Source organism: Lepisma saccharinum, chromosome 12, assembly GCF_977018435.1.
Source record: "Lepisma saccharinum chromosome 12, izLepSacc3.1, whole genome shotgun sequence".
NCBI classification, from domain to species: Eukaryota; Metazoa; Arthropoda; class Insecta; order Zygentoma; family Lepismatidae; genus Lepisma; species Lepisma saccharinum.
The window spans coordinates 40,118,792-40,140,734 of record NC_139240.1 but is presented as its reverse complement, the minus strand read 5'-3'; the positions used below and the strand labels follow the sequence as shown (position 1 = coordinate 40,140,734).

At 39.7% G+C, this 21,943-nt stretch overlaps 1 protein-coding gene across 1 annotated transcript in view; it reads right to left on the bottom strand.

The window, feature by feature from the left end:
- Window positions 1–7,027: 7,027 nt before the first annotated feature.
- Window positions 7,028–21,943, bottom strand: part of LOC145996444 (uncharacterized) — a 30,629-nt gene continuing 15,713 nt past the window's right edge. Inside the window, exons 2-4 of the mRNA XM_083132929.1 lie at window positions 10,930–11,174; window positions 9,355–9,497; window positions 7,028–8,172 (exon numbers count right to left, since the gene is read on the bottom strand). Of these exons, the coding sequence (XP_082989055.1) occupies window positions 8,010–8,172; window positions 9,355–9,497; window positions 10,930–11,174 (551 nt within the window). The 3' untranslated portion in view covers window positions 7,028–8,009. The remainder of the gene's footprint in view (window positions 8,173–9,354; window positions 9,498–10,929; window positions 11,175–21,943) is intronic.

Sequence of the window (21,943 nt, the reverse complement as noted above, 5' to 3'; positions counted from 1 at the left end):
TCGGTGAGGTGTACAGCTGACCGCTCAGGAGAAGATCCCTGACGGAAGTGAAGTGACGTAGCGGCAGGCGATTCCACTATTAGGGTCGGGGGTGTGCACCCTGAGTGAAAAACAGAAGTGGGTTCGCAGTAACCGGTGCAGCGACGCACGTCGTTTAGGGTTAACAGAAGTTCTCCTTTACCCGGATAAATCCTGTTTTTCGGGTACTAAAAATGCTCCGGGTAGGTTTTTAGGAAAATTTGGAAATATCCTATTATTTGGGGTGTAGACAACTGCTTAATTTCAAGATTAGTAACAAAATGTTATTTCCGTTTTCAATTTCAAAGTAAAGAAATACAAGACTCTCAGTTGCAAGCGCAATGAAAATAAACTTTTCTTGCAACAAATAAAAAATGTTGGACGTTTGCGTCTCTTCTGTTGTCACCAGGTTTTGATTTGAAAGCATTTGTGAGCAGCAAGTTTCTGACAATTGGTAAGAATATGCAATTAACAGCGGTTTACTTTGATTTGAGTTTCATGACAGAATTCCGAATTAAACAGTATTTTTTAACTGCCGTACCCTTAGTTGTTACATGGCAGCGGAGAAGTAAAGTTCTGACGATCAGCGACCTGAACCATGCCATAATGCAAATGCGTTGTTAGTGACGACGTACAAAAACTGTTTCCTGACTTTAGGCCTGGAAGAGAAAACTCCGAGGCAGAATGTCAATTTATGTTATTTTTTTAAAGTAAGAGACCAAGCTAGACAACCGTATAATATTTGGAGCATAGTGAATAAATATTATAATATTCAGATATTTGCCTACAACGAGGCCTATTATTAGTTATACGGAAACGGTGGAAAATTATTTTACAGGGGTGTGTGATCTATAAGCCCACCAAAACACCAGTAAGCACAAAACGTGTGTCTTCGTCTAAAGTTAACAACATTTTGCAATCTAAAAATGCCTTCTTTCTTAAAGTTTGTCATTTGGTAACCCTAAAGTCGTTGTCGTATATTCTTTTTAAAATTCTTTGAAATACAGTCTAAATAATGCACAAGATAAGCAATGCAAAAGTATTCTGGCCACTGAAAGAAAAGCAGCAAACTATTGCTGAGGACTAGTGTTGCCCACGAGACGAGACTTTGGCCTGTATCGTCTCGTAGAAATGCTGTGAAATGCTGTCTCGTCTCGAAAATATTCGTTTGTCTCGTGACACATGATCAATCTCGTCTCGTCTCGAATTTTTAAAAGCCTGTCCCGTCTCGTCTCGTGGGCAACACTACTGAGGACACACGCCTGCGTGTTTGACGCAAATCAACTCCCACGCACTTCGAAAAGCCGTAGCGGAAGGCTTTCTGCTACCCCTAAAATCTGCAAATGAATCGGTCCTTTCCTTCACACCCGCTCCCCGTCCCCCTCGTTTGGGGATCTTCTCGTGAGTGGTGAGCTGTACTTTCGTGACCTTCCGTATAACCTCACCACAGAGATATTAGGAAATACTGTGCATACGTGGGACAACGAGAGGCAGTCGACGGAGACGTCAGGTCAATGAACAGTGTAAAGAGATCGTTAAACGAGCCTCTTCTCTATCTTTACTCATTATACATCATCAATATACAGGGTGTCGCAAAACTCTTTCAACAACGCTTGGGTGCTTGTAGATATAAAAGCTAGTAACTTTTCTCTGTAAAGTTCACCTCGAAAGCGCTTAGTTTCTGCGCTATAAGCGCTTAAAATCTATCCTGTACGTATGCAACCCAACACAGCAAACGTTTGCTCTGACATAACTACCAGGGCCGCGTGGCAGGGTTGCCACTAGCGTTCCTCGTTAAGAGGGGCGGCTTGAAAACAACAACTTGGGAGTCTTGCCTGAGCAAAATCCAAAACATTAATGATACTTACGATGTTGTAAGAAGCATTGACAGTATATATAAACTGACCACACAAATAATGGGCAGACTGAAATTAAAGATTGCTCATTCTAAAATATCTACATAATTGATTGACTGATTGATTTCGTTTATTTTAATTCGCTTTTCTGGCACCTTTGGTTAATCGTGAAGATGAGGATGATATGATGAAATAACAGATGACACCAATGTCTAGGCCAGGATTTAAACCCGAGACACCTGGCGCCGTAGCGAGCTGTGCTAACCACATCACCACGGAGTGTTTCGTGTATCATGCAAAATCAACAATTGCAAGGGACACGTGAGATAGGGGAAATCTACGAACGAACCAATATAAACATGATGTGTTTGCTGCCTCGTTTCGAACACGCAGACTGTAATGTTATTACAATTAATTTGAAAATTATTCCTATGTGTGCTAGTGTTATTGCTAATCGTGTTCGCCTCATAAGGAAATAATTGCAAGGCTCATTTAATTTAATGATTGATTGATTCATTGATTTGCTTTATTTTACTTCGCTTCTTGTGCCACTTTTGGCTTACTTGCGAAGATGGGGATGAGTGATGATATGATGAAATTGATGAATGGACACTCACAAACATCCATGCCCAAGCTGGGATTCGAACCCAAGACCCCTGGCTTATTTTAGAAAACAGTGGCAACATATAAATTTTAGCGACAACTGATATCCATGTAAGAAAAATTGTGTGTTTTAAAAGTGGGTTTCAAGAAAATTCCAACGATTATTTGCAATACTAGGAACATGCGAATTAAAAACTCTCTCTCTCTTTCTCTCCACTCAAGCTGGTTCACCTTGAATGCTCTATTAAATAAGTTGTAGGATGAAATTAAAATTTTATTTTATTATAAGGAATTACAGTGAGTTCGGTGCCTGCTGCCTGTACTAGTTTGATCCGCACTTCACGATAACGTTTCATATTGGTACATCAACAGAAATCCTCGTAATGTACACTCTTTTCATGTGTGGGAATTAGTTTTCTCATTTTGTGTCTTTGCTTCGCATTCTGATCATCGAACGTGAAAAAAATAATCAAAAGGAAACCATTGAGTACACGTCATAAATTGTACATTTATTGTAGCAACTTGATATCAACATTGAGATCTAAGAGTAACATTTTCGGAAGGCACCAAAATGTCAACTTTTAGTTGACAGACGCACCATTTTACAAACTTACTTCTCAATTCGACAAACGTGATACTACTAAATCATTGCTACCCTGCCAAGCATGGACGTCCGCAGAATTTTTCTCAGGGAGGGGCAAGGAAGGTATTTTTTTCTAGGGGGGCAAACAAGGCACATTTTCCCCAAAAATAGTGTTGTTCCCTAAAAAAAACATTGCTTAAATTTGAATTTATGGTGTTTATGCAATAATTAACACATATTATTGTGGCTAAAATGAAATTATATGTGTGAAATACATAATTTTTTGTAACTTTCATTTTCCAGGGGGGGTACGGCCCCCATTGCCCCCCCTTCCGGACGCCCATGCTGCCAAGATACAGGAGAGACATTTACATTATTTCATTCCAACACAAATATGGTACAGGTAATCACATCTCAGATCCTTTGTAGATTTAATAAAACACGAAGTCACGTTTTCAGTAACATTACGGAAGCATGGTGTTGAACGTCTTTGAAATATTCATATCCTTACCCCTTCAAATCCATAGGTAATTCAAAATAAATAACAGCACATAACAATTCACAATCCCCACTATTTCAATCTCCACGCCCGAACCCAAGTTTATTAGAAGTGAAACATGGGAATTCTGAAGCTCGTGCCCAGATACGACAAATGTTTAAATGTAGGAGGTGATTATGTAGAGAAGTGAAGGAAGCTTCAGTTACGTAACAGAATTGTTTTCTCCAATAAATAGTGTGTTTTTCATTTTGTATAACCAAACTGTCTTTATTTCTGGATGATCCTCGTATAAAACATTTCTGCTTCTAAAAAGGCATACAAAAATGGCGCAAGATGGTGGAAAAACTATTCTTTCACCTTGTACTGATATTTGCAAATCTCAGACTGCTATTCAGAGATTGAGATTAAAAAATGAAACTCTCAGTAATTTTAGAGCATTTGCTAGTCTAAAGTGTTCCAACGAGGACTTTGAAATGTTGTGCATTGTTGGAGAGGACCGAGGTATCAAATATGGGTCTAAAATATCGATCATCCCTCGACCTTGCCACACAAAACTAAACGATTACTATTCCCAATGTAAAAATAAATCAACCGCTAACATAAGAATAAATGGTGTTACCTCTCTCTGAGGTCTAAAACTAAGTCACCAGTCCTGAACATGACGTTTAAAACAAATAGTAAACTTTTAATAAAAATCTCCAAGGAATAAAATATCCTCTCTTCCCACGAGAGGAGGTGGTTCATACACTCCAAAGTTTGCAGCGTTAAAACCCGAAAGGGCAGATGGTATATCGAGACGATACTTGTCTGTCTGTAGTCTCGTCTTTTTCTGCCCTTTCACACAGTTAAATATAAAGTAGTAAAAAAACGTAAGGAGAGAAGTAAAACTTACCAGTCATTTGATTCTATATCAGGCGACTAAGTGCAGTGCAGTGATCTTCCGACGCGACCTTGCAGTCGGTGTATTTTCTGTAAATGATTTACACGTATATGCACAGTTATATCGCTTGGTGCGGAAAACAATCCATACTCGTCACTAAAATTTCCAGAGTAAACGCTTTCTGCGGTTGTTCTACTCTGAACAATACCTGTGTCGTCTGACCAAGTCTAAATTTGGAAAAGTTAGGGGATATTAGCGTAGACTTCAATTTCCAAGAACTTACAAGGTTCACGTTTTCTATGGTCGATGACCTTTTGAACAGCAAGCTCGTGTTCGAAAAGTGCACAGGAAGATTTAAAATTTAGCTGTCCTCTGTCCCTCTACTCCGATGCATTGTTATATGCGAGCTTCAAAGCAAAACTGGAAACAAGCAGAGAATTCCTACGGGGATACTTGATTTGCAGAGACCTGACTGCGATGTCACTTGCCTTTCACAAATCTAGTGCCAAAATATTTTCCCAAATATTCTTCAAAACCAAGATAAGTTGAAATAGATGTAGTCTCATTTTTAGGGAGTGACTGGGGATGGTGGAAAGGGGAGCAAAACATACAATATTGCCCCTCCTCTGTGGTTTCTTCCCATCAGGCAATAACGAAAGCATTTGTAGGAAGAGGCGAAACAACCAAAGAAGGAATGTTTGTTTCTTGGCCACATAGATTTAATAAACGTTTACGGTTTGTTTTAAACGTCATGTTCAGGGCTGATGGCTTAGTTTTAGACCTGAGAGAGAGGTAACACCATTTATTCTTATGTTCACGTGTGACTTTTTTAACCGTGCATATAGCACCGTGCCATGAAGACACATTTAGAAATGGGGGGGGGGGGGGGGGTAAGGCCCACACATTCTCAATCTCTGACATTTTGGATGTGATTTGAACATCACCACGCTCCAGCTGTCTTTACCCCCTAAGGTTGTTCCAAGGCACCCATTCGTTTGAGGCTGGGTGGGCTCCGGAGCCGCTTTATGCTGGGAAAAGGCCGGAAAAATTTCAACCTTAGATCATTCACCCCGAGAATTGAACCCGGCTCTCCGCGTGACAGTCAGACGCTTACCGACTAGACCTTCACGTCCTCTCTCATTCGTCTCGATTTTTTTCCACCTTGTACTTTTAAGATAGAAGGGTCAAGTTTCATCTGCCCCCCCCCCCCCCCCCTGTTCGGAGTCCTTGCATCCATGCAATGTAGTTGTAAATGGAAAGGATAAATTTCAAGTTAAGCTGTTCTCTTCCCCCTCCCTTCCCATCAGTGTACGATGGGTTTATTGTTTCACACCAACCGTACCTGTACTTACAAAACCTGGTAGATACAAAGGAAAACTGTAAACCGAAGCTGCGAATTCCTAGTGGGATAATTCCACCTTACGCTTGATTTGCGGAGACTTCGCTGTGATTCTTATCTGCACGTATATTTTTCTGTCACATACTTTTTGCTGGTGGTTAAAACTTGGGTCCGCGTTCATTTAACATGTACAATTATTTCCATTTTTTTTTAAAACGAAACATAAGTTGGAAAAAAATAGTGTCTCATTTTCAGGACGCGACCGGGGGTGGGGGGGGGTGGGGCAAAAATACTACCTTGCCCGCTCGATGATAACTGGGGGGCAGGTCGGCCCCCTGCCCCCCCCCCCGGTTCCGACGTCCCTGGTGTATTTTCTATTCCGAACGTCTTCGCAAATAGCATAGGTACTCAACAGAAAAGGTCTTCTCATAGACAGAAAACAGATTTTGATGAGTCGTCTCCTGAACAGACTGACCCTTGCTAGCTGAACTTGAAGTCATAATCAAACTGACGAAGGCCAGTATTTTATCACGAGTGTTCGGTCATGGTCATGAGATTTGAACATATGTTGGGGAATGTTAAGGTCGTTTCCCGCTTCCACGTATAACAATACTATCATTTTACCCGTCACATATTGATTTAGACGATGCTATTGTAGCAAAGTTATGAGATCACGTACGAGTCTGAAATTGTAAATGTTTTGTAAGTTGTTTTCGAACTGGGCAAGCAATTAGATCGTATTCTATATTCACTATCGGTGTCTGGGTCTCCCGGATGGCGTAGTGGTAACGTTGTGTAGGAAAAGATGGCAAAATGAGGGCAGACTACCAAAAAATGTATACATAACCCCTCCCTTTCCAAAATCCTGGGCACGCCACTCGTTGTCGCCTTGTAATCAAGGGATATCGGTGGAGGGACATAATGGTTTGTAACACACTATAAACTGTAGATCCAGTACCGACTAGCCTATTTGTGCATCAAGTTGACTTAAAACTCAAACTCAAATTATTTGTTTCTCTGCTGTTTTATCAGAGCTAGGGAATTAGAAGAGTATACTCACAAATTCCATTGTGTGACTCGGGCTTGACCACAACACCTAATAAATATGGGAAAGATAGTTTCTTCCTTGTGCGAAACCTGATGGAAACAAGCTAGTATACCGATTAACGACGGTGTGCGATTCAGTTATCAGTATTGAGGGGGGGGGGAGAAGATTGGGTTACACGTGTATCGGGTCTATTAAGTGAGCTAAGAATATTCTGGAATATTATGGTGAGTTTTTCTGTTATGTATAAGAAGCGTACAAACATATAGAGTGTGATTCTTTATTACTATACACAACAATATCCATAGTAATGCGATGCTCTATGGCTGAATTAGAAACGATATTTCAAAATTTAAATAAATAGCTATGTATGCAGAGTTGGATGCATAAGTATTATGAAGCAAATTGTCCATCACCACGTTTAATATCTTTGGTTTAACCAACGGGGGCTTCAAGATTTGTAACCAAACTGCAAACAAGCTGTTGACAACCTCTGCACCGGCATACGTAAAAAATCAGTCCTTAAAAACACGCAGGATACAAGAGAAAAAATATTTAAAATAGTCATGGAGAATTTGCCGAGCAGTACTTGTGCATTCCACTGTACAAGAAAAAATTGTGTGTACAGTCCGGCAGAAAAATTGGGACACCTAGATCCCAAAATGCTCGCTTTCCTACCGGCGTTATGTAGAAGTTGCCGTCGGCAATTTGCTATTAAAATCCATTTATCGCCGTAGAGTTAGGCAACACACATAACGCCTTGCAGGGAAGCAAGCATTTCAGGATATGGGTGTCTCATTTTTATTGCTGGTGACCGTACAGTGGTTCTCATATGACTTGCAAAAATTATAATTCTCCAGAATTCTAATCTATGCAAGTCCTATGAAATTGTAACAAAACCTCAGGTAATTCTTCCATCACCGGAACATAATGCTCATCACGAAGAAATTAATCAGTTGTTATTCCAGTTCTTAACGCTGTGACCTATTTCACCAGTATGCTTTCCCGCCAAAACCTGTGACGTAGCAGTGGCCACCTGAACCATTTAACCAATTGCTTCATCTTCCTTCGGCGTGATTGGCACAATCATGTTTATTCGACTAGGACTTACGAGGCGAGAAGAACAAAATCGTTTTATCTCAATATTCCTGACTGTTGAATGGATATCTTTGGTGGGCACTCATCGTCAGAGTTCGTCTTTGCTTGCTCTTTTCTTTCGTCGGGGCCTCACGTCGTCTGGTGTGAAGGACACGATGCGCGTTTGGTTCGAAACAGTTGAACGACGATGCTTAGGAAGTTCTTTCCCTGCTGGGTCAGGATCTGCTAGACCAATGCTGGATATCACAGAGCTACAGGGTTCAACAAAATTAATATATCAGATTCTACTTCACACAACATAAAACAAAAGTAATCAAAATCACAGAAAACTAACAGAACTTGAAATAAATATAAAAGAAAAAGCTCGGTAAAAATGAAAATAAAACCAACATATATTTGAACAAAACAAAACAAAACGTAAAGAAAGAGGGCACTTCGGTAGCAGTGTTTGCCTACTAGAATAAGGATGTATGTATTTTCAACTATCTTCCAAGACATAGGTATGCAACTCTTTAGTTGTTGGTACAAATGCGTTCCTACTTTAGGCTTAGAACCCAAAATGTCTATGTAATGTCTGGGATGAATTCTAGCGTATCGTTACCTCTATTGTTGGTTGTAGTTCCTTACATACAATATGTCTCATGGGCCTTCGGACTCTCATTCTGATGCTTTCTCCCGGCCATGACATGTATATTACTTAGTCTTATGTCCAGCGTCCGTGAGAACTTGGCAAAAATCGAACATTACATCTTGAGTATAGAGATATTTTGAATTAAGCACATACGTCTTTTAGTCGGAGAAACAGAAAATTACAGCGAAAACTGAGGAAAAATAGACAAATTTGTTCCTCGTAGTATGTATGAACACACATATAACTCTGTTTTTATTAGTAATACGTTTGGGAATTCTGTACTGAGAAATTAATATTTAAAATGCATTATTTTGAACTGAAAATGTGTCAGTATGTTTGAAGACACATGTAACATTATTATTTAACACTTGCTATCGTTTACTGGGTATGGTTGTGCCACAGATAATACGCTTATCTGTAGTTGTATTGTACACATTGGAACAGTATGTCCTACATTTTTCTGTAGGCCAAGAGCGACAACGTATTTTCTGGACCAAGTTACGGTTAGGATATCTTGTACTGCAACAAATACGTTTAAGTTAAGTGTGATACGAAATAAAAAATCGAATCAATTCAAGAAAACGGAGAGAAGGAATGACAGGGAAAACTGCCGCTTAGTGGTCTCATACTATACTACGCTAGGGTTCCCGGATTCGAATCCCGGACCAGACATGGGTGTTGTTTGTGAGCCTTCCTTAGCAATTTCATCATATCATCACTCATCTCGTCGTCGCGATTAGCCAAAAGTGCAGAAAATCGACGCTAAACAAGTTTTTAGCTGGAAAAATGTGCAGGATCTTACCTTGTACTGCTCAAAGGCAAGGATGAATCAACGGTGACATTGCGGTTCCTGAAGTCGCATTCTAAACTGAATGCAGCATCGCCAGGCATTATCAACTCGTCGTCGTGCTGAATAACCAGGATGTTCTTGTAAACTTCATTCTCCTGCAATGAATAAATATAACATTTGAAAAATTTCCAGTAGGGTCGAAATTCCTGTAACTGCTCTTGAAGTGCCCATCAGATTGCCAATTTTTGCCAGTTCGGGGAGACTACATACGTATAATTTATAATTTATATAATATCTAAATGCTTCAAGAGAAAAAATTCTGTGGTGCCCTTGCTTGAATTCGTGTTATTGGAGCATGGTATTTTTCCAGACATATCTTCTCATATTTCTGAGGCTTAAACTGATCAACTGGCGGGCCTCCTCAACATTATGTTCCCTACCACGTGAAACCAGAAGTATTTAACTGTAATAAACTCACTGGAGTGGTGGCCAAATTACATAAATAAATATAAACGAAACGCAATGTATACACATTGTAGAAGAAAGGTATGTACCACCGTATACCCTTGAGCCTCGATTACAGCCCTGATACTGAGCCATATTAAGTTATATAACCGCACATGTATACACACACACATATATATACATAGTATTTTTTTTCTGGGGGTACGCAACGGTACCCCCTTTCGGCACCTTTTTATAAGTGAGAATAAATACTAAGAATGTTTTATTTTAACAAAAGAAATGTGTGTGTAACTATGTGAATGTACGATCATTTATTAGCATACATACAGCAATATTTTGAGTAGTTCTTACAAGGTGCCCTCATAAAATTTTCCAAGTTTCCATCCATGTTTACGTCATCAAAAGAAAGAAGTTCTTGATGGGAGATAAAAAGGAGAGATGAAAGAAGCGGTAGACAATGAGAGAAAGGAAGAGAATCAAAGTCACAGAGAGAGGGAAAGAAAACAAAGAAGGAAAATATAAATGAGGCAGATAAAGAAAGATAAATGAAGAAGCGAGAGAACACACACGCGCATGTGTAGAGGGATATATATATATATATATATATATATATATATATATATATATATATATATATATATATATATATATATACTGTAGTGAAGCGAAAGGGGGAGATAAAGATATAGAGAAGAAAAAAGAGAAAGAGTAGAAAAGTGATAAGTGATAGAGAGAGAGAGAGAGAGAGAGAGAGAGAGAGAGAATGAAAACAGAAAAGCGAGGGAAAAAGGAAAGAAAATTTAGAAGAAAACAGGCAGAAAGAGGGAGAGAGAGAAGGAAGAGGAGTAGCAGAAGATCGATAGACAGAAAGAATAAGGAAGAAACTGATAGAGGAAAACATAGAAAAGGAAATGGCCAAGAAGGTAGGAAGTAAACATGAATAAACTAAAACCGAGAAAATATCAAAAGCTTGAAAGAAGATTCACGGAAAGAGACAACAACAATTACAAATAAAAGGAAGGGAGGAAGAAGATGTATGTGTGTAATATACATATATGTAGCAGAAACTAGTTTAATATCATATCCACACGAACTGGATGATTCTTCATAAACAAGACTCACGTTTGTAGTTTTGCATTTCTTGAATGGCAGTCGCAGGGAGAATGTTGTCCCGCCTTCCGCGTCGAGGAAACACGGTGGTTCCCTCTGGTGGAAGCTCCCTCGCGTGTACATCACTCCCGAGAAGTCTTCGTCCATTTCCACCTCGATGTCCATATCATCCGGCTCGCACCTCAGAGCCACGCGCTTGTATCCTGAAGTGGCTGGGCCTATGGTCATCTCCGAACCAACTTCTTTCTCCCACAACTCTGAAAGCAAATAATTGCATGGTGAGTCCATGGTCATATTTAGAGGGGGTTCACCCCCCTCCCCGAGACTTCTGGCATGCTGGATTAATGCAAGTTAAAAAACCAAAATCAGTAACTCATATTGAAAAAAAAATATTTAAAGCTTTACAAAAACACAGCATGGAGAAGATGGAGGTAGAATTTCCAAACATTTGCAATTCCTGAAACTTATGCGAAACAGGTTTTATTCTCGAAATAGCAGACCCCCGCCCACCTGCGACCCCTCCATTTTCACTTCTGCTGTGCTCTTTCCAGTGTTGTAGTAGTAACGCACCGGCGTTGACGAAGAAAACTTCGTATAAATTTCGTTTGAACCGGAAGTAGATAAGATAAGAGAGATAAGGAAGTAGATAAGAGGGGTGGGGGTTTGTTAATTGGGCGGAAATGATAAGTGGATGGAGAGGAGAATAATTGTGTGTGAATTGTGATGAGTGTTGCCAAATGTGAATAAAAAGAGTAGTGTTTCCAACTGGGATGTATTTGCTGTAAATTTGTATAGATTTGAATAGGTGAGCGTTAGTGTTTAAAGTGAATGGTTTCGATTCCGAGTTCGGGGTGTTGTTATTTTTTGTGAAAGATGGAGAGGAGAATAATTGTGTGTGAATTGATCAGTGTTGCCAAATGTGAATAAAAAGAGTAGTGTTTCCAACTGGTATGTATTTCCTCTAAATTTGTATAGATTTGAATAGGTGAGCGTTAGTGTTAAAGTGAATGGGTTCGATTCCGAGTTCGGGGTATATGTTGTTATTTTTTGTGGAAGATGTGAAAATGGAATGTGTATATATTGATTTCCGAAAAAAATGGATTGAGAGGAGTAGAATAGAGTGTGAACAGTGTTGCCAATTGGGAAGAGCAGTGTTGCCAACTCAGAAGAATATCGGTGATTTCCGAATTAGGTCACGTGATTCAATGATTGATTTATTGATGATGACGTCATGGGTTTGGGAGTAGATTTCACAAACGTGTCACGTGATTAAATTCTTGAATGTTTTTATTGAGAAATTGTGTGAAAGATGTGAAAATGTGTATTGATTTCCGATATACTGTTATTGGAATAGGGTGTTGAGGTGATTGATGGGAGTTGGTTATTTGTAATTTCGATGGTTGGCACAATTTTCCGAGCAGAACATGCTGGAACATGCTTATGAATGGAGGACAGGAATGAACATGTTTGGGGCGTTGCCTTTTGGAGGAAATGACGTAGATGGGAGAAGGTATAAATAGTGGGTCGAGGCGTGATCGGTGTGTGAGAGAATGGACGAGTGCGGTACAGGATTGTTGAGTGGAGGACTGAATTTTTACGAATACAGTTACGAAGAGTTCTGGGAAATTGTCCGTTCTTGCGGTGACCTGGACCGTGACAGCACTGCCCTGAACCGCCTGTTGGGTTATTTCCCGTTCATGTACGTAGGGGTACGTGAAACTCCCTGGTGCGGTTGTTACACGTTCGACGATTCTGGAAACGGCGTTCACCAATATTGCGAGACGCTGAGGAAGATAGACGAGAGGAAAAGAAGAGTGGACGAAGAAGCAGGATTCCCGAGCCACAAATGTATGTGCGAACTGAGCCACAGGAAGGATGAGCATAGTGTCCATGAAGCTTTGAAGAGTAGAGTGAAAGAGTGGCTTGTTCTGCTGGAGAAGAAAAATTCTGTATGGTGTTCTGCATGCAATCGTACTTTGTTGAGTAAATTAGCAGGACACCCCTGTTTCCGAGTGAGTTGTTCACCAGATATCTGTCGACAGTTGTTTCCTGACGATCTCGATTGTGACCTGGATAAATGTCTATCACCGCTAGAACCTGCAACACCGTCACCCACAGTATCAGATTGTTTTTCATTGGATGACATATGAGAGTGTTCGGTTACCAGTCTCGGGTGTTCCATAACGGCCGATATACTGTCGATTATGTGTCAGTGAATAATAGATACCAAACTTATAAAAGGTGGCCGATAGGAATACGGCAGACTCCAGAAGAATTAGTTACTGCAGGTTTTTATTATTCAGGATTTAGTGATAGAGTGACCTGTTTCCATTGTTTGTACACAGTGTGCGAATGGACATGTAAAGATTGTCCGATTATAGAACATTACAAGTCGATACCAAGCTGCAAATACATACAAAGTGTTTCAGCGTTACATCGTGATTCGAAAAGTTGCAGATACTGTGACTGTCCAGAATCGGTGAAGGAAGACCCCCCAAGTGTGGATTCTGTGTTTATGTGCAAGATATGTTTTGAAAAACCCTGCAGTGTTGTAATTCTTCCGTGCCGCCATTTTGTATCCTGCGGAGTTTGTTCTTCTCAATTGGATAAGTGTGCCATATGCCGAGGCAGCATTGAAGACACAATCACAGTGTTTACCTGTTGAACTATGGGTGTGTGTTTTCTGGATGTTCAGGGTCTTCGAGGGAGAGATGGTGAATTTGTGTGGAAAGAAGTGGGGGTATTGAAATATCCTTTTGAATGTACATTTGACTTTTTGGTGAAACCCCCGTACGGTCTACATTTAGTGAGTGAAAAGTACCGCCGTACAAATTACTGGCTGCGGGACTTCAAACACGGACTTGACTGGGAAAACGGTTGGGTCCCCTATGAGAAATTAGGTTATCTTTTATATTCTGTACTTCCACAAGGAACAGTGTATGTTAAAGGTACAGAAAAAGTGGTACTTGTGGAAAAGTGCATCGGGGAAAAAGGACTCAGGAATGTATTTGTACAGAACATGGAAGATCTTGAATGTCCTAAATTGAACAGTATACATGTGATGGGGAAAAAATGCAGAGACCATACTCGATGTAGAAACCCGAGGAAAACCTGTGCAGTTGAAAATACCTGGAAAATGTATGATTTTTATTGTAATAATATAACAAATAAAAAAAGTTGAATATTTAAAATGTTTTATTTATAGAGAAAGGTTTACAACAATTTCTAGTTTACAAAATTTATAGAAAGGTTTATAATTTCTAGTGTACAATACAAATAACAATACAATATGGATGCATGGTAAGTAACAGTTGATTTACAATGCCAGTGTGTGACCCCGATCGTTGACGAGATATATTTCGGTCATCAGTTCATTGTACCAGAGAATGTAGAAAGGATTCAGCAGATGTTCGGGTGGTTCCTTTTTGTCCGAATACATGTTCTTCATGATATTATGTACATAACCCTCCACGTAGGGTTGTATTTTCTGATAACATTCCCTCATTAATTTTTTCAAAGGTTTCAGCAGTTTACATAGGAATATGTGCAGTTCATCGGGAGTAAAAATGAATGCATCCGGTGAAGAATGACGATACATAGAAATACAACGTTTTCCAAAAAAGTTTACTCCATTGATGGTAATATTTCCGGTAACCCAATAATTGAATCGTCGACCTGTATCGACGTAAGTTAGCAGATCAGATTGTATAGTATACAGTTCACGAATTTGTGCCAAATCCATATATACGGGCGATCTTCCCTGCTGCGAAAATTCCCACACAAGGTTGTAAGGGGAGTCTTTCTTGAAACCTATTGCCACATACTTGGTTTTTTCACTGTTCAGAAAGTATATGTTTGCAAGATAAAGATCCGTGCAGGCATCCACGTTATGTAGTTTCGAACATTCGTTGCTGTCTTGAGGCAAGTTGATTGCGTCAGGTATTTTTTGTTGATCGCTCTTCGTTGCCACATCCATTTCTTTGTCGGGTGATTTTTTGTTGCTGAGATTAGTTGTCTCGATCTCGAGTGGGAGGAGACGTTTGCGGGTCTTGCGAGTCATACGTTCCACGAGCTTTTCGTGTTTCTTCACAGGAACGTTCATAACAGGTTCCATGATGTTGTCACTAGAACTTCCCAGGAGACACTGAACAAGATACATCAATGCACAGATGTTTTATACATGCGTGTTACGTACACCCCGTAATGCTTGGATAGAACGACACACTTGGGTTCCTCTAGGACACTTGCAGTTCGGTAAACGTTTGAAGATGTCATGGAAACGTTGTCGAATATATTCATCTTTATCGATGACTGGTGGAAAGGTTTGTATAAAATCCTTGGTTGTGATGTTACGTGCTTTGTAATAAGCATATACGCAGCAGTAATGTCCGCATGTTGTGGCAGATATCCCTTGTAAGGGGGTATTGTTGTAAGTCCAGACAGAGGAATGTCGATTCAAGAATGTTACAAATTCTTGGTAATACGGATGGAAACCGTATGAATCAAAATATTCGGCCACATTGTTCTTATCGAAATAGAATGCAACCCAGTGCGTTCCCTGGGAATCGGAAGTGTCTGTGTTTGCAATTATCAAGGCAGGGGTGCAGAACGCTCTAGGTAGAAGGTCTCTGGGGTAAACACCACAAAAGATTTTTTTGGAGGCGCAGTTGCGAGTGAGGACGTGTCTGATCTGCGACGTATTCATCGTTGATGATAATATCCCTGTTTTTAGTCACTTGGATGAGACCGTCGTCCAAAGCGTGAAACCAAGGTGTACGAGTTTTCTGGAATAATGTTTTCGAAAAGTCGCTATTCCGATATTCAATCTTCAAAAACGGGTCGTCAGTTTTTTCCATCACAGCTCCGATGTTTCCTTCGCGACTGTACCGAGCCCACTGCGAGCTGATAACAGGAGTACATGCAATTTATAAACACTACACTAGTGAACGATGATATCTCTATTTTTTGTTATATCCACTGCAGCGTCGAATTCGGCATAAATAAGACAGGTTATATTTTCGGGTAGTTGAGGAGAAAACTGCATCTCCACTCCTAAGGTACCTTGTTCCTGAAGACTGGTGTGTGTATCGTTCCCTGAAAAATCTGATGTAATGTCGAAAATCAGAAAAAATGATCCATTTTGGAACATTTGCCTGGTGATCTGATGACCGAAATTACCGTGGTGGATACCTGTACCCGAAAAGAGTGTCTGATAGGCACGTGTCACCAAACCACCATTTCCTCCTGCTGTTATCCTCAAAGGTTCGTGAGGTATGAGTTCTCCATTCTTAACAAGATGGAAAGAAGATAGATTAAAACTTCTAAAGTCAAACGGGTTTGTATTGGCACTACCGAGATAACTGGAAGTGGACACCATAGCAAGTAGTACAACGTTCGGGAAAGGACCTTGGAAAACATTATCGATGGAAATCTGCTGTGTCCCGGTAACATAAGAGTAAGCTTTAATGATGCTTCTCGTGAAAGGGTAGTGAGCTGGAGCGTAAGAAAGTGCTTTATCTATAGCCAAACTTGTGGTAGGAGTAGGAATGACATGATTTATTTCGAGAACTGCCTTTAATATTTTTACTTTTACGGTAGGTGAATCTTGATCACCCCAAATGTAAAAGGAATCACGTGCCTTAATAAGTTCGATACGTACTTCGACACCGTTGACGAGGTATTTAGGTTGATTGAAGAAATCAATGTGGAGTCTTCCCATAACTTCCACTGTGGATGTTACTTCTGTAGGATTTCCGGTTGTCGGAATGTATTGGAAAAAATCTTTTCTGGTAGTAAAACCCTTGTTTGCAGCATTAATTTTATTTTGCTGTCCTGGTGTGTCCAAGTAATACAAGGCGTTCGTGAGATGTGTGTTGGCAGCATCGGAACCGTAATTGGTGATCACTTCGAGGATTGATTTATATGCATAATTGTTATCAGCAGATGTTACAGATATGCCATTGATCATAACGTTACATTGCGAAAACATAGTATTCTGAAGATAATTTATGACTCCGCAGTTTTTTGTGGTTGCATTGTCGGTTGGAGAAGCGCTCATGCGACTCCCATCTTGATTGACCATTTCAAGTTCCATACGTAGATAGCAAGATGAGAGATCGAGGAAATCTGTTCCCGTTGCAGGTATCACAAACAGAATTACGTTTTGATTATCGATGGAAACAATCGGTTTGTAGGTAACGGTGTATGTTTTTTCAACATTCTGCTGGATAGGTTTTTTCTGGAACAGATCCAGTTGTGATATCATGCAAGCGTTATTCTCCATTATTACCCAAAAATATCTTTGACGGTGTTTTTCTGTTTATTTCCTCGTTTGCGGGTTTGTCGACGTTTTGCAGATGTACCACCTTTCTTTCGAAGTGTTGAGGTACGGGTGGCCGAGTGTTTTAACACCGAATGAGTATTTTTTCTTGTTGATCTCATTCTTATACCCGATCCTGCCAGAGAATCGATTTTCTGTTGCGTTTTAGTTTTAAGATTTTGACCTGCCTCGCGTATTCTTTGACGTACAATGGTTTTCGGAGTTTGCTGCGTTGTCGCCATATCGGTGATGATATTAGCACCAGTTTTTAAAGCTTCTCTGCCGATTGCTTTTGCGCCACTCCAGAGAAGAGGTTTCACCATTCTAAAAAGTCCTGCAAAAAGAGAACCCAGACCTCTCCCTTTCTGGATTCTATTAGAACGAAAAATGGGTCCGATTCCTCCATGTATTTGGTGAGTATAATAATCGACTTGTGAATACATGATGATTCATCTGGTTTTCGACATAGACTGAAATAAATGATGTTCTGTTGTTTTTTAAAAAGGTTTTCGTTTTCTACGAAAATGTAGAACAGCAATTGTGGGAACGGAGCTGCTTCTTAAAGGTATAAAATTTCCTTTTCTATCATTCAAGGCGATTTCTACCGTTTCAAAAGAACCTTTATCCAGAGGAACGTAATGAATTGGATCGAATGTGTGATGGGCTACTGGTACTATACAGGGTGTATCGATTTCAAAACATGGTTTTCGAGCAAGACGTAGAAGTCGTAACATTTCTTCACCAACCAATTGCTGTTTTACAATATCCGAATATATAAATATATAAGGATTTTTATCCACAGTGTTATTAGATGTTATGTGTGTAGAATAGATAGATTTCAATATATCGTACCGAAATTTAGCATAATCGTCCGTTACGTCGATTGGTGTCACTGTATTGTCCACTTGACCGTCCGATTCGGGGTGCGAAAGACCCATCTCATTCAGATATTTAACCAATGCTTCTTTAAAGTAGAATCGAAGATGAGTAGGCACAGCTACATTGGCAGGACTAGTTTTTAAAAAAGAGATAAGATCCTCCACCGTATAATTTGCTGCAGGAAAATAGAACGGCTGTTCGTTGATGTAGAGTGTGTTGTCCGTGGAAATGGATGATCCAGGTGAACCCCATTGCGGCTCGATTAGAAAATGCCAGAATTCCTTAAGAATGGTTTTTCGTATTTCTTGATCATCGGGAAGGGAATCTGCAATCGTGGTAATCAAATCTTTCGCATTTGCGTATGTTCGAACAGGAAAAGTCACCGATCCGAAATCGGTCTCCAGAACATTATCGTATAGAGTTGAATGGTGTAATTCTGCTAATCCGACTTCCCATAATTCGGGAATCAGATCGATACGTCTTGCAAGTTTTACTGTGAAATGGGTCAGCGTGTTGTCTGGAAAATATTTTTCCGATGCAGATGACGGGAGGTAGACGTAGAAATCGTCATCCATTCTCACCGAGTTAAAATAACTCACTGAAACGTGGAAGGTGCATGTTTTGATATAAATATGTAATTTATCCGTTCGATAGCTGTTTTACCGAAGATGCCTTGATCCATGAGTCAAAACTGGGTGGGTAACCGAGCCAGCGAACGAGATATTCCAAATTTCTACCTTTACCGCGTGTTTTCAAAATTTTATCGATTTTATACTCTTCGTTAGGATCTGAATAAACTTTCTGAACTTCCTCCTTGTAGAATGTTCCTTTTACAGGTTCACCATTTAAATCGTCCAATACGTAAACTGGCACAGGTGTACGTTGAACGATGGCATGAATTTTGAAGACTTCTCGAGACCACGACTGTTCGTAACCCTTTTCGAAATGTCCTTTAACAACCGAAATTCGTACCATATCCCCCACATTCAAATCTGAAGCTGGGTGTGAAATATGATCGTTATATCTGTTAAGATGTTTCCACACTGCATATACGTTTGTCTCGTTTACGTCTCGAGGAGCCATTCCTATAGAACTATGGATAGTGTTATTGTAGCCATCGAGAAGTTGTGGTAGAATATCTATGTAACGTCTTGTCTGTTTCGAGGTGAAATATTTCCACATTCGCTCCTTTAACGTTCTGTTAAAACGTTCCACTACACTAGCTTTGACGGGGTGATTAGAGGCAGTAGAGAATTGTATCTGTTCTTTCTTTAGAAACGTCTGAAATGTGGAATTTGTGAATTCTGTTCCCTGATCAGTTTGCAGCGTGACAGGCTTCCTTTTACTCTGCTCGAAAATGTTCTTGAAAGCTTCGGTTACCGAATTGCTAGTTTTATTTTTCAGAGGTAATGCAAAGGCATACTTTGAAAATACGTCGATAACCGTCAGAAGGTATTTGAAGCCGTCGTTGTGTTTCTGTATTGATGTCATATCGTTAAGATCAGCTTCCCAGAGCATGTCAATGTTCCACACATTATAGTGATTTCGCGGGAACCTTTTTCGGGCACCTTTGTGGAGTGTATATGTTTCCTGATGCATCAACCATTTTTTCACCTCATCACGTGATATATTTTTATCTCTTACCGCTTTCCATAAACGATCCACGGATGAAAATGACGCACCATGTTTAGGATCGTAATATATTTTCGAGAGAATTTTATTGTGCTTCAATTTAGGGACTCCCATGATAGATCTCTGCGTCTTCGACTTCTCCTTAAAGGAACGAGTTTGTATGCATCGGGTGTTCTCAGGAAGGGTTTAGTTTTTCTGGAAACGCGAACACCCGCCTTCTTCTTCTTCTTCTTTTTCTTGGGTTGCTGCTGGCTGTGAGAGGGCCCAGGAATTTCCGTTGACGATGATGTCGAATATGTCAACGTCCTAGGTTTCGGAAGTTCTGTTTCCCGACGCCCGTCTATTAGACGTTGCGCTGTGGATTGATATTCGTCGATGATATCCCGTAATTCCTGTCGCGTATTGTGCGGCAATGTTTCTGCCAGGTTTGGAGGAAAATACGATGAATCTGGCGAAACAGTTGAATCGTTGTTATCTTGAACGATGGGAATTCGTAATGGTTCCTTTGATTTTCTACTCAACCATAAATACTCGTCCAGTTCCTTTCTGTACAGACGCCATTTTTGATCGTCAGATATATCCTTCATTTTCATAATATCGTTCATTCTTTTATCCAGAATAGATAATTTCAGACTCGCAGACGATTCGGTGTTTCGAATGCGTTCTAGCTGTTCTGGCGACAGAACAACCATTTTCTTATAAACGGATGACATTTTAATGTGGAATAAGGGTTCCTAGAAGACCCGATAGCAATGAACCCAGAAGCAAAGGTAAAAATCCTCCTTTCTGAACTAGAATGTTTCTCCGTTTTTCGATATTCACTTTAGGTTTTACAAGATTACGTAAAACTGTCTTGTAAGGTGCCAGACGGCGTTTTGCAGACGGTTTAAGTTTTACGTTACCTTTTAAAACATTGAGACAGCATTCACTGATGAAACGAATTGTCTTTTTAGGTGCGGTCTTCAATAACGATTTACGAACTTTCGATGGAGAATTTTTCAGCACGTGTAAAAAGGGTGAATGTTTCTTGAAGGAAATATTATGTTTAGAATGTGAACTGGTACGTCTCTTCCTCGTTTTCTTCATCTCGATGTTTCAAGCATTCCTGAGGAAGATATGCTGTCGAGTAATTCTCGTTAAAAATATCTGTCTGATAACGTAGAGGATCCGGTGTTGACTGGGAGAGATCAATATACAAATAACTGAAAGGTTTTTTTGTTGCATCTATATATACTTTTTCGAGTTCCTTCATACGATGTGGGTGGAGTTGCCGTGCAAAAACAGTAAATTGGTTCATATCACGTGGATTTTTAAATATAACAAAATGTTTCACGTTGAGAGAAATATCCCTGCAATTTTTACCCTGATGAAAAAGATTTTGTGTTATGAAGACCACCGAGATATTTTTGTGGTGACTACCCTTTGTGAAAAGATCAGCAACTTTTTCTCCTTGAGCAACCATCATAAGATCATCCAGAATTATAAGAGTCGGAGTTTTACCATTCCACGATTCCCAATTAACAATACCCTTATGAAAATCTACGTCATACATTTTTTTCGGAATACTATTTTCCTGATCGTAACACCATACTATTTTTTTAATAGGCCCTTCAACAAGATGAACAATAGAAACGACAAGGTTTGTTACGAAGGTGGTTTTACCACTTCCTGATGCTCCACAGACCATCATTGTAAAAGGATGAACGAGTTTCGGAAACATTATGTTACACAAATTACTTTACGGGTTTTGTGCTCTGAGAGTTCTGTGGGAGAATGATAGGTATTCATTCTGTTAACATAATATATATTTTATTCAGAATCAAATAAGCACATTTATAATATATGTTCAAGACTTTACTTTATACACAATGAACACAGGCATTTTATACAGAATCAGATTTACAATAATTGTATGTACAAGAAATATATTTACTTCATACAGAATCCAAAAGGATACGAGAGGTATTTATCATCAAAACATCGTTTCACCAAGACAGGTTGATACAGACGTGTTTCCAATGAACTGATGACCTGGAATTCTTTTGTTCGTCTAATTCGGAAAATATTCTCCACAACAACTTCATCTTTTCCATCTTTAACCATATCACACATTGTTTGAAAATTCACCAATGTCAAACTTGACACGTTCAGCGTGATACCTTTTACTTTGCAAATATATTCAGGTTCAGAAAAAGG